The sequence below is a fragment of the Podarcis liolepis genome, assembly GCF_965112155.1.
Source record: "Podarcis liolepis genome assembly, chromosome: 9".
Lineage (NCBI taxonomy): Eukaryota > Metazoa > Chordata > Lepidosauria > Squamata > Lacertidae > Podarcis > Podarcis liolepis.
In genome coordinates, this window is record NC_139564.1 from 60,109,442 (window position 1) to 60,122,515 (window position 13,074).

The window sequence follows — 13,074 nt, forward strand, 5'->3', positions numbered from 1 at the left end:
CTTAATCTGTTGTACAGTGTTGGTGATCTTATAGCGGTTTTGAGTGAACTCAAATCAGTTTCTTGGTTGGGAGGTCATGTGAAACACTGGCTTAAGAAACCAGGATATTTTAATTGAAGCTGGGTGGGTGATTGAGATGGAGGTGCTTGTTCCAGAACTACTATTAAACCATGTTATATTTGGCTGATGATTTAAAGTCCAAACAAGGCCATGGCGTTTATCTTTAGTTAATGTGGCCCCATGATTGGTTCATCTTTGGATACTTTGCGGAGTAGTTTAGGTTTAATGGAGGCATGTTCTACATGTGGTGGTAGAATGAACTGTTGCTTCAGACAAATGAAGGACTTTGGAATGCTCCCTGTGTAATTGTTACAAATATAGTCCAGCCCTTTGCTTGCTCTCAGTTTGCTTGCAACTGGAAATGAAGTTTTAATTATTATTTTTTTATGTGGGAAATTTAAATATCTCATCCCCAGCTGTGCATTCTGCTACATATGTAGGGTTTAAGTTCAAGATGCATCATTTCCCCAGTGGGCAGTCTTAAGAGCCTACTGGATCAGGCCCATCTAGTCTAGCATCATGTTCTTCCAGAGGCCAACCCAGCTGCCTTGTGCAAAGCCTGAAAGCAGGACCTGAGCACAACAGCAGCACTCTTCCCACTTGTAGCTCCTGACAGCAACTGATATCCAGAGATATACTGCCTCCGGCAGTGGAGGTAGAGGTAAGACATATAACCATGGTGGTTACTATCAGCTGACAGCCTTCATGAATTTGTCTCATCTTCTTTTAGAGCAATCCAAGTTGATGGCATTCGCCACTTCTTATGGGAGCCTTATACAGTACTTGGAACTGATCTTCATTGTTTTGCCTAGAGAGAAATTGTGCTTCTGTAGTCGGGGTGTGTGTGATGGAGATGCAACAATAATAGTAGCATTAACAGTTTGCTTTAGTAGTTGTTGTTGCATCCTATTATGCATGAGTCTTCCAGTCACTGAAGAGGCCCCCAAACAGAAAGCAGTGCTTAGGCTGGAGTTTAAAAAAAGGCATGGAACCTGTGACCCTTATAGCTATGCAGGCTCCTAAAGCATATTTTATCTGCGGAATTTGTACATGGATGCTTGTAGTAGTTTCAGATACTGTGCCTCTTTCTGTCCCATTTCAGAGTTGCAAGCAGACACGGTGCGTCTGTCCTGTGAAATTGCGCCATGTAGATCCCAAGAGACCCCACCGTCAGGATCTCTGTGGAAGGTGCAAAGGCAAACGTCTCTCTTGTGATAGTACATTTAGTTTTAAATATATTATTTGAGCAGGATAGTAGCGGAAGAATCCTTAATACAAATTTGCAATGACGCAGATATTTTGTTTGGAAACAGCAGGCTGCAGCAGTGGGAAGCCTGCCAATGAAGCTGTAGTAAAGCAATTGTGAATCCTAATGCAACCTAATGTCCACTTCATTTTTTGTAATTGTATTAAGGGGGAGGGACTCTGCCTGGCATACTGTGACTCAGCTAGATTTTTTTGGAGAGAAGACTTGAAAAGCAAGTTCAGCAAAAAGAGGGTGGTGTTGCTGGTGATGGGAAAGCCTTATTTAAACGTTCCTACCCATCTGTGTGGAGGAATGTGTACCAGGCTTTTCCTTGTTACCCTCTTGCTATGAAATGCTTCTATGTAGAACCTAATGCACACTTAAGTGGCCCCAAACTGGGAAATGTAATTGTATGTATGAGTTTCACGTTGACAATTGCTCTGTACAGGGCAGGTAAAGTTATGGGAAATAGTTAAAATTTCTGGAGAATCAAATATATAACTGATATGAAAAGGGGTGGAATAGCAGTGAATTGTTTAATGCTAGAAGTAGGAGGCAGTGATGTATAGTCCTTTAGATTTCTTCAACTGAGATGTACTTGAATGGTGCTGGGTAAAAACTAGACAATTGTTCTGGATCTAAGTTGTATGCATAACTGAATATTGATAGGTACGGTGGGTACAGTATTTGGTACAATGGGAGAACTATTTCCGACCAATGCCAGTTTAAGTTTGTAGGTGAGTGGCAGGATATGTCTAATGGCTGGCCATCATCCAAAATTGAGAGATTAAGATTCTCTGTCTTGAGCCAAGACAGTGAATGGCACGCTTCTAAACGTTACCTACAACTTTAATGATGAGGCACTATCTGAGTGAATGTATAAATAAAGGGATTGTGATGCTTCATCATGGCTTGTAACTATTTCATTTCTCTATGTGGGTGTTTTCATTCAAAGCGAGTCACTTTTTCCTTTGACCCTTGCATTTAAACCCCCGCCCCCCAAAATGGAACTTTGACCTGAACCCCCCCAAAACGGGGGTAGATCATTGGCAGATTTTAATTCTGAAAGTAGATAGCAGTCTCTCGGGAGTTGGCCACCCCTGCATTACAGTGATCCCTGGGCTTCCATGCCACCACTCCTGTTAGGAAGTGAAGCTTAAAGCTTCGATTTGCCATTGTTTCCTATTACAGTGGTGCCTCGCAAGACGAAATTAATTCGTTCCGCAAGTCTCTTTGTCTTGCGAGTTTTTCGTCTTGCGATGCACGGTTTCCCATAGGAATGCATTGAAAATCAATTAATGCGTTCCTAGGGAAACCGCCTTCAGACCAGGTCCGGGGACAGTCTGTCCCCGGACCTCTTCTGAAGGCTGGGGGGGGGGGGAAGGGCTTTTCTTCCCACCCCTAGCATTTTAAAAAACCCCGGGACAGCGGAGGACTTCTCCGCTGTCCGGGCAATCTTAAAATGCTGGCGGGCGGCATTTTAAAATCACCCCGGGACAGCGGAGGACTTCTCCGCTGTCCGGGGCGATTTAAAAGCCCCTGGGAAGGCAGGCAGGGGGGACAAAGACTTTCGCCCCCCCGCCCGCCTTCAGAAGGTGTTCCCGCCCCCCCCCGCCCCGCTTCGGAGCACCGGGAGAAGCGATCTCCCCGCAGCCCCTTGCTTCAAAAGAGGTCCGGGGGCAGTGGGAAGCACTTCCCGCTGTCCCCGGACCTGGGGCTGCGGGGAGAAGATCGCTTCTCCCCGCCGCCCCTTGCTTCAAAAGAGAAGACCCGCTGTCCCCGGGGCAAGCTTCGTTTTGCGAAGCAAGCCCATAGGGAAATTCGTCTTGCGAGGCAACTCGAAAACGAAAAAACCTTTCGTTTTGCGAGTTTTTCGTCTCGCAAGGCGTTCGTCTTGCGGGGTACCACTGTACATCTGAAAACAGAAGTCTGTTGGTGGTTGCAAATGGAAGCTTTAAACTTTCTTTTCTAGTACTTGGACAGCGTATGAGCCTAAGGCTCACTGTTGCACATTCTCAAATGGAAACCATGCTTTGCTGCTATAACTGTTACATGCTATACTATGTCAGTATAGTTGATATAGTGTAACTATTATTTATGGAAGGCTAGGGAAATTACTGTTTGGTTAAAGCGGTTTTAAGATTATCAGAGGCAGCTGAAACTGTCACTGGCCACACTACTAGAACTACATGATCCGTGCTGCAGTCATTTTAAATACTAATATGTAGTGTCGTTTATACTTCCAAATTGCTGTGTATTGCTAAATACCTGCTTTCTAGTATCAACTTTAAGTGCTAAGGTTCAGAAGTTTCAAATGGCTTGCTTGATACACCTTACCCAGGGCTTGCTTCTGGATAGAAGCTACTATGATTGCAAGAAAATAGGTTGTAGTGTTAACTGGGCACACTCCACTTCCTCTTTAATACCTCCCATCAAGCAAAACTGCCCCATCAAATGATTACTTGTGTATTCAATGTGTGTCATGCATCTTACAGATTTTGTTGTACAGCAGTTTGTACAGCATGTTTTTCAGTGATACAATATATTTCCCAACTTTTTAAAAAGTCCAGCAGTGCCACACAGGAATACGTGTTGCAATTTTGTCCTGCAAATATTTCCTTCCTGGTCAGCAACGGGAGTGGGGATGTGGGATATTGAATTCACTAAGGGATGGGAGATTTCTCAATAGTCAAGGCCTTGTCCTACTGCTAATGATCCCTTCAGCCACTCAAGCGCCTTTCCCTATTCTGTGTAGTAGCATCTCCTTAGGCCCAATCCAATGAAAAGCATCTCTGAAGTCCCAGTGATTTCAGTGGGAGAAGCTTATAAATGAAAATAATGTTTATTGTTATCTCAGATTGTTCCAAGTACTTGCATGCAGATCCACCTTATACATCTTACTCACCTTGCCTGCGTTTGAACTAGCACTCCAGGCTCCCAAGGTTATGGAGATCCTTTAACTGGAGGTACCAGAGATTGAATTTGGACTGCAATGCATTTATCTATTATATTCTACCACTGATCTATGGATCTCCCCCCCCCCCAAAAATTGGCACAAAAATGAGTTTGGCTCAATTCTGAACTATCAGTAACATATACAAATAAATAACTCGGGAGAACCACCACATCATGCAGAGTTTTGGAGCAGCTCCCTCTCTACAGCTCTTTTATTTATTATCTACACTTACACCTAGTAAATCATGCAGTGCAATTACAGCACTGCATACATCATGTATGTTTGGTTAGAGGATGTGTATTGTATCTTTGTCTCTTATTATAGCTAGTCTATTTATAAGCCTGCTAAGGTTGTCAAACCGTATGCAGGACTTCTTAGGGATATCACTTTTATGCTTTGTTCTATTTAAATGTTTGCATACATACCCCAAAATCCTTTTCAGAAAATACACAAGGTAGCAGATATGAGATTTTATTTTACCAACCCCTCCCCAAAGCAAAAAGAAACACAAAAAGGCCAATAGAAGATGTAAAAAGTATAATACACCACTAAAAACTACACATCCCCCTTTTAAAAGTGTATTAAATAATTAGGAACATAATCTACAGTACCACAGAGCCTTCAAAATAATTAAATTATATCAGGGTAAAAAATAATACAGTGATTATGAATGTGTGGATTTTGAAAAGTAACAGAACTTGTGTCAGCAGTCCAATGGTATGCACAGTGCCTTAATTTAATGTATTTCAGCATAATTACATGTCTACTCCATTTCCCCAGTGGAAAAAAGGCCATGATAAGAGATTTCATGTCTACATTCTACACCCTGACATTTCAGAGCCCAATTTTTTTGCTTTAACATCACAGTGGGTAGGAGAGATGCATAAAATACAGGGCATTTGTTCCTTCAGGAATCATGAGACATTCATACTTTTTTGCTTCTAAAAAAGTTTTGGTTCCAATAGAATCCAGTTTATTTTGTGCTACAAGATTTTGACAAGGAATTCTAAAGTATATTGTAGGTTTTGGTAGTCAGTGGTCTCTCCCTTCTACAGTCCCAAATTCTTAAGCGTTATCATGAAAATACAAGCAAGTTTACACCTTTTCTTGAACTCTAGAATACACAGATGTAGATCATGTATTCCTTTAACAGCCACTATTCTCTCCCCCTCCCCCCCAGCTTTATACACTATTCTCATGTAACAGTGCATTGCACAATTGTACAAGAAAAATACTGGATTTTACACTATACAATTTCTAGAGTATGTACAGAATAAAATAAGTTAACTTTTCTAATGAGTTGCTGAGGAGCAACATATATCTTTTAATATACAGTTTAAAGTCTCTGCAGGCAGCTACTTTTTGGTTAGTCGTTATCAATATTTGTAATAAGCGCTGATCAGAGAACTGAGCAGCATTCCAAACGAGTTAGATATATTATTTCTTTTTGAAAACTGGATAATTCCAGTTTAAAATATTATTAAATGCCATAACATTTACAGACTAAGGAGTTAAATCTAATAAAATATTTTTTTTCTTCCAAAAATAATCTTGCAGTGCTTTTTTAGGCATGCTCAGACCATATCAAACATCCATACCTTCAAAATGCAATTGTCAGATATCCATTCATTCCTACTTTCACACATAATTCACCATTATAGACGAAGGTAGAGTAAATACAACATTGATAAATCAATGGAGTCTGCAGTCTTTCCAGCTCCAGTATGACAGCACATTCCTCATGACATTGCCAAGTGTATTAATTTGGCATCACCTGATGATTTATTTGCTGCTTGAAAGCGAAGAAGCCTCGCAGGTCTTCAGCCAAAATAACCAGCCTTGATTTTTAGCCTCATTTACCTGCTTTTAATTGTCTCACTATCAAGAGGCCATTATTGCAACAAGTCTTACATTTCTGTTTTTGAAGACAATAATGCATTTGTAGGCATTGTTTTTAGCCCTTTTCTTCTAATGCAGTTTTGTATATAGTTATTTTCAAAAAGTGTCCATACTGTCCATACACAGCTACTGTTTAAGAAAAAGTTAAGGTGATGGCTATGAGGTTTCAAAAACCTTCATTTCTGAATAACATAGCTTGCTCCCAGTACTTCACTGGTCATCACAGGTATGGTTTCTGTCACAAACAGCAAGTTTCAACAGATATGAAAAGGTGCTTGATAATATTGAGACCATTTCAGTTCTTCTCTGTGGGACAGTAGTTCTTAAAATCCAGTGCTCAAACTTCCCACTGCTGTATGTTTTGCCAGAAGCTGATAAGACTGCACCATGCGCAGTGACTCCCGGATCTCTAAATTTAGTTCCATTAGTTTTGAGCTGGCTTCTGACATATCTTGTTTGGAGCCAACTACTGCAAAACTGCCAGTCTGGCCCAGGGTCTGATGACGGAAATATATCTGCAACAATGTTTGTACTGGGTCATCTTCAGAACTGCCAAATATGTCATTGGGCCAAATACATCTGGAAAAACAGAAAAGATGCATTTAATGTCTTATAAAGAAGTTTATCATATTTCCATTTTTTAATAAAGTAGGCTTGCTTCAAAATTCTAGGTTAAAAACTATTATGCCTTACAGTTATGAGAGAACTTAACTCCATGTTTGGAGTTACCTTACAATTGTATTGATAAAATAAGAAATATACTGATGTAAGTAAGCCATTGCATAAAGGTCCCTCTCAATTTTATCCTTTTCAAATGAGAATATTAGCAAATTGTACCTGAAAGCTTTGACCTGTACTATAGCAGACATAAACTCTTTATTCCTCAAAGTTTCAATGAGAGAATGAATGGCAGTCTCAGTGTTGGCTTGGGAAGCTTCTGGAATTTCCATTTCTTCAATACCACTGTCAGAAGCAGACTCTGCTTCCTTCAGAAAGGCTTCTAGCTGTGCAAGCTCCTCTGACATGTTTATTACCTAAAACAAAAGAAGATAAACTTAAGCTTTTGTACTAAAAACAATTTAAGCAGTGGGGAGAGGGGGTTATTTTTTTAATTTGTAATCCGGGCATATTTCGGGTTAAATGCTTGCTCACAGAAGTACCTCAAGCACTTTATTCTGCCTTGATCAGACCACACCTGGAGTACTGTGTCCATTTCTGGGCACCAAAATTTAAGGAGGATATTGACAAGCTGTAACGTATATAGAGGATAGTGACCAAGATGGTCAAGGGTCTGGAAATCAAGCCTTAAGAGGAATGGTTGAGCATGCTTGGCCTGGATCAGAGGAGACTGAGAGCCATCTAGCTAAAAGGCTGTCACATGGAGGATGGAGCAAGCTTGTTTTCTCCTGCTCTGGAGCATAGGACCCGAACCAATGGCTTCAAGTTACAAGAAAGAAGATTCTGACTAAATGTCAGTAAGAGCTGTTTGACGGTGGAATGGAGTTTTTAAAACAGAGGTTGGATGGCCATCTGTAATGGATGCTTTCATTGAGATTCCTGCATTGCAGGGGGCTGGACTGGATAGCCCTTGGGGTCCCTTCCAACTCTTAACTGCTTACAATATAAACTTGGAAATTTTGGTATACGTGTATCAGAAACTTTGACATGAATCCAACTGCAATTGGGTGATGGTTGAAATTATAAAGTGAAAATTGGTTATGTACCATTAAATGTGCATTAGAAGACAGAGTACAGAATGCTCATAATGGATACTGATGTCCTTTACAAATGTGATTAACCTTGTAAGTCAGATTGTTTTATCCTCTTAAAACAAAATTGACCATCTCAAGCAGTTCACTTTTAACAAACACTATTAAAAACGTTGTGGTATTTTCTTTACCTCTGCCTCTTTTTTAACTACATCCACTTGGCTGATAAGTTTACAATATGCTTGGAAGAGAAGCAACAACTGGAAATGCAACTTATATAGCCTCCGGCACAACTCCAACTCCTGTAAATGAAAAAAAAACCAAGGTTATTATCTTAAATTCAGTATATTAATCAACTATATAATAATCAGACAATAAAGTAACACACTGCTTGTCTAGTGAATAATTTGCAATATAAAAAATAGTTATTTTCACAAGCTAATGCAGTAAGAAGCTAATGAAAGCTGTAGATGTATAATTAAAAAGTGGTGTTGCCCTTATAACTTTACCTTTTAAGAAAGGCAATTGTATTTACAACAAAGAAAACAGAAAGGGATTCTCATGACATTTCAGAAATGTCATGCTCTAGCAGGGAAGAAATTGCTTCTATTTCTACTGGTGATGTCAGTTTTAATTCTAGGCCACATATCAAAATATGGTATTTATGTTCAAGCACATTGTTTCTTCCCACAGTTAATACATTTATTAAAATATACACTCTTAAGCTTTCCAGTTCTACAGTAGCATGACAACTGTAAAAGCAATAAATTCCTGAACAAAATTGCAATATTACTTCTCTGCATATTTTCACATGTATGTATCACAGGGGAGATGGGTGTTAAGATTGTTTTACACCAAAGCAGCAAAGCAAATGGTAATGGAATCACTTGCTACTAATCTACCATCTAAAAGGGGCTGGCATTTTAAGAGTTAGAACTATAGAGGTAAGTGAAGCAAACACTATTTCTGTAATCTAAATGAGACACAGCTATATCACAAATGGACAAGAGACAAAAATGAAACCAGTTTCTTTACTGGCATGGTTAAATATTTGATAAATCAAGAGCCATCACTTACTGCTAGAATTTCCAAATGCTAAGCAAGAACGTGAGCAGGTCACAAAAATACAAAAAGGAAAAAAGATAATGAATTAGTATAGAAGATCATTTTAAATAGGGTCTCAGATGTCCCATATAAACTAAAAGAAGAATAACGTTCAAAGAAAGCTTCACTGTGTGTAAAAAGTCTAGGCAGAATTCAAAGATAACTGAATTTGTAGATGTACTACTTGTCTTGCTTTCATGCAATATGACAAAATTATATAGCGTAAAGTAGAGGGCATTTGTAAAATTCTCACATTTACCGTATTTTTTGCTCTACAGGATGCACCTGACCATAGGACGCACCTTGTTTTAGAGGGGGAGAACAAGGGGGAAAAACTCCTCTCTGCGCAGCGCCCCTTCAGCGAAGCGGCAAGCGAAACAGAGCCCCTTCCATTTCTCCTCCCGCTTAGCTGAAGGGGCACTGCGCCTTAGCTGAAGGGGCACCTACCCTTCAGCGGAAGGAACCTGAAGCCTCTGGAGCTTGGAGGGAGCGCTCCCACTGCGCTTCGGAGGCTTCGTGTTGCTATCGCTGAAGCCAAGGAGCCTGCATTCGCTCCATAAAACGCACATACATTTCCTCTTAATTTTTGGAGGGGAAAATGTGCGTCTTATAGAGCGAAAAATACGATAATTGGAAAGGAAAGAGCTGCATGCATATATTCCTTAAAAAATATAAAAAAAGAAACCTCATGCATTTTAAGGCGTATCAACACAGCCAAATGATTTCCTGTATTAGCAGACTACAGAGTTTATGTGCAGATAGACTGGGACCCAAAATGGAGGGAGAGGGAAAGGCAGGATAGGTTTTCTACAAGACAGCAAGCATTCATCCTTGCAGAAATAAATATTGGGGAGGGATCCCCCCCTTTCCCCTGAAACACACACGTACAAAAAACAACAACTGGGGCTAAGGGCAACGTATATATCCTGCTCTCAACTGGCCAGGGCTGAGAGGAAGCAAGAAAACCTGCTTGGAGCCCTAACAGGAAGGAGGGGGGAAGGTTTGGCTTGGAGGCTGTGCACCACATAGCAAGCGTTTTCTCGGCCAAAAAGTTTCACTTCCAAAGGATCTTTTAATACAGAATAAAGGAATCCCATGGCGTATGTGGAGAATCGACCTTAGAGGATGAACGGTCCCTAGAGACCAATTGTCCCCCTTCATCCACGAAATACTTTCTTGTAGATAAATATAGCTAAAGGTAAAGGGACCCCTGACCATTAGGTCCAGTCGTGACCGACTCTGGGGTTGCAGCACTCATCCCGCTTTATTGGCCGAGGGAGCCGGTGTACAGCTTCCAGGTCATGTGGCCAGCATGACTAAGCCGCTTCTGGCAAACCAGAGCAGCACATGGAAACACCGTTTACCTTCCCGCCGGAGCAGTACCTATTTATCTACTTGCACTTTGACGTGCTTTCGAACTGCTAGGTCGGCAGGAGCAGGGTCCGAGCAACAGGAGCTCACCCCGTCGCGGGGATTCGACCTGCCGACCTTCTGATCGGCAAGTCCTAGGCTCTGTGGTTTAACCCACAGCGCCACCCGCGTCCCCGTTGATAAATATAGCTTGCTTCTATTAAAACTCAAGTACTGGGCCTCAGTTTTGTTGTAGGTTTGTCCCGCAGCCAGCTCTGCTCCCTAAGCCTCTCCACGCACCTGTATTCAACATTATGATCTTTGGCACTGCAATTGTGTTTCAGTGTTAGCAGAGCTGTGGGAGGAGCCCCATTTACCTAGCAACACCTCACCCATTTCCCCACTCTTTCTCCAGCTGGTGGTCTTGCATTGCAAGGAACCTTTACCTCACACCAACAGAGCAGGCAAACCCTGCTAACCCAGCAAAGGAGGCGATAATAGGGCCAGAGGAATGGGGCAAGGTGTCCCCCCCCTTGCAAAAGATGCAGAGGATCAGACTCTGTTTCCCAATACATTTTTTTTGCAACAAGTGTTTTTCAGTAAAAGTTGGGGAGGGTGATGAAGCAAAACCTTCCAGAGTGCAGGTTCTTTAGAAACTTCCGTACATTAACCTTTGGTCTGCCCCCACAAATGTTAGAGGATAAGCACAGAAGACAATACTGTCACAAGCAGTTTCATCACCCTGATGCAATTATGCTCTATGCACCACCGGTATTCCACTTTCATCGTCAGCTTAAGTTATATTTATTTATCCTGGCTTTGGGGGCTTTCTAATGCCAGGTGCTGGGCCATTTGTTTCTCATTTTGCTACTGCTTTGTGATTATGTATTATTTGGGTTTTAATGTATGTAGCTATTTTTATATTGTATTGATTTATCTCAGGTTTTATTTGCAGTGGAAACCACTTTGTGATTTTCTTCTTTTTAGCGAATAGTCAACAAATACAATTAAATAATAAATACATTCATTAATAAGGGGAGAAGAAGGGGGGGACAACCAGAAGGTATGAAGTAAAAAATTGAGAAGCCTGCTGAAAAGAGAGCTCTGAGTAGCTCTACAAAAACCCTGCTTCTAGCTACATTTTTTTGGCCCAAGCACAAGGGAAGCCCCATATAGAGTGCCTTGCAATAATTAAATCTTGCCTAGTGCCTGAACTATGGTAGTAAAGCTCTCCCAGTCCAGGAACGGCTGAAGCTGTCATGCCAAGTGCAGCTGGTAAAAGGCCCGTTTAGGCACTGAAGCTACTTGGGCCTCCAGTGATAAGGCTGGATCCAGAAGTACCTCCAGGCTGTGTAGCTGCTCCTTCAGAAGGAGAGCAGCCCTGTCCATGGCAGGCAGTCAACCAATTCCTTAGACGTGGGAACAGCTCACTCACAGTGCAACCATCTTGCCAGGATTCAACCTCAGCTTATTTCCCCTCATTCATCCCACCATTGCATCTAGGCACACCATATCCTCTCTCGAGTCAAATATTAGAGAAGTATCACCAAGTGTCATCTACCTACTGATGGCATCTTGCCCCCAAACTACTCCCAGCTGATTCATATTGATATTAAATACCATCGGCAGCACCCCACAGTGTAACCATCAGGGTGCTAAAGAGCACTATCCTCATAATACCATGACAGTTGCAAGCATTTACTTGAAATATTGTTCTTGTTGTTGCATACTTGGTAATATTGTGGTATTAAGTATTAAAAAGCCTTAGCAAAGATGTTCCTGTAGTGCTTTCTTTCATGCACCTATTAGTTCCAAGTGCTACAGCTGTATTGTTCTGGAAAGCCCTTTGCAAATACAACAGGCAAGATTTTCATCACTCCAGTAATTGTTTTAAATGTACCCTTCTAGACGGGTCATAGGTATGTGCCCAGGACTAATTAGATTAGATCCAGCACGGCTTCTGGTCCAGACAGTAATTTATCTGATGAGCAGAGATGCAGCATACCAATTCTCTCGCTTGCAACAGCAGCTGCATAAAAGGCAGACGTGTTTTGGTACGCAGATGCTATCTGTCCTGCTTATCTGCTCAGTGTTATTAAGCCCAGACCCAGAGCCTGGCTCCTCACTTCAATAAGATGGAGAATCCATTATTCTCAGGCCAATGCTTCATAAAATTCCTCAGACAGTTGTGATAACTGAAATGAAAACCTTTACAAGTAATCTTTAATCAGTCTGGGAATATGACTGCTACTGTGGCATACACAAGGTTTTCATATTAATGAATGGCATAAAATGGACCCAGTGACCAGGGCCTGACACCTACCTGAGCATCTGTAGTGGTTCCATGAATACCATCATCTGTACCAAATGTCCTCTTGCAATCTTTCAGCCACTACAAAATAAAACACAAGCATGATTACAAAAAACAACAACAACACAACCACCCAGTGATGCTTGCAAGAGCCTGAAGAACAGAGAGATTGTATTTCGTGTGGACCACAAAATTATCATAAATACAGCCTGCTGATATAATGGACATATTGGACATCTTGTCGGGTAACATCCTTATTCTTTCATATTTGAGATGTTTATTAATGGGGGTGAAGGAAAGGTTCATTTTTAGCCAGGTAGCAGAGAGGACTTGGCAGAAACCAACTTTTGCCAACCCGCTCTTGCAAACTCCTTTTGACTCTCATCTTCCTGTCTCTCCCCCCATCAAGTACATCTCTGGGTACAGGGAGGGGGGCTGC

At 41.4% G+C, this 13,074-nt stretch overlaps 2 protein-coding genes and 1 long non-coding RNA gene across 17 annotated transcripts in view; 2 read left to right on the plus strand and 1 right to left on the minus strand.

The window, feature by feature from the left end:
* Nucleotides 1-13,074, plus strand: part of ZAR1 (zygote arrest 1) — a 35,356-nt gene that overhangs the window by 6,331 nt on the left and 15,951 nt on the right. Inside the window, exon 4 of one of the 4 annotated variants that reach the window (XM_083460082.1) lies at nucleotides 1,163-2,211. The exons of the other annotated variants lie outside the window; for them this stretch is intronic. Within the exon in view, the coding sequence (XP_083316208.1) occupies nucleotides 1,163-1,306 (144 nt within the window). The 3' untranslated portion in view covers nucleotides 1,307-2,211. Of the gene's footprint in view, nucleotides 1-1,162; nucleotides 2,212-13,074 lie in introns of those variants that run through there. 4 annotated transcript variants of the gene reach the window in all.
* LOC310686425 lies at nucleotides 3,223-9,300 on the plus strand. The gene is made up of 2 exons (XR_014515892.1): nucleotides 3,223-6,366; nucleotides 6,423-9,300. It is a non-coding gene; the product is annotated as an uncharacterized lncRNA (long non-coding RNA).
* The window catches only part of FRYL (FRY like transcription coactivator), a 141,050-nt gene continuing 132,695 nt past the window's right edge, over nucleotides 4,720-13,074 (minus strand). For 10 of the 12 annotated variants that reach the window (XM_083459502.1, XM_083459503.1, XM_083459511.1 and 7 more), the window contains 5 exons: nucleotides 12,648-12,716; nucleotides 8,948-8,965; nucleotides 8,062-8,172; nucleotides 6,999-7,195; nucleotides 4,720-6,740 (listed from right to left, as the gene is read on the minus strand). In XM_083459502.1, the coding sequence (XP_083315628.1) occupies nucleotides 6,485-6,740; nucleotides 6,999-7,195; nucleotides 8,062-8,172; nucleotides 8,948-8,965; nucleotides 12,648-12,716 (651 nt within the window). In that variant the 3' untranslated portion in view covers nucleotides 4,720-6,484. Of the gene's footprint in view, nucleotides 6,741-6,998; nucleotides 7,196-8,061; nucleotides 8,173-8,947; nucleotides 8,966-12,647; nucleotides 12,717-13,074 lie in introns of those variants that run through there. The other 2 variants (XM_083459505.1, XR_014515795.1) reach the window with 2 other exon arrangements.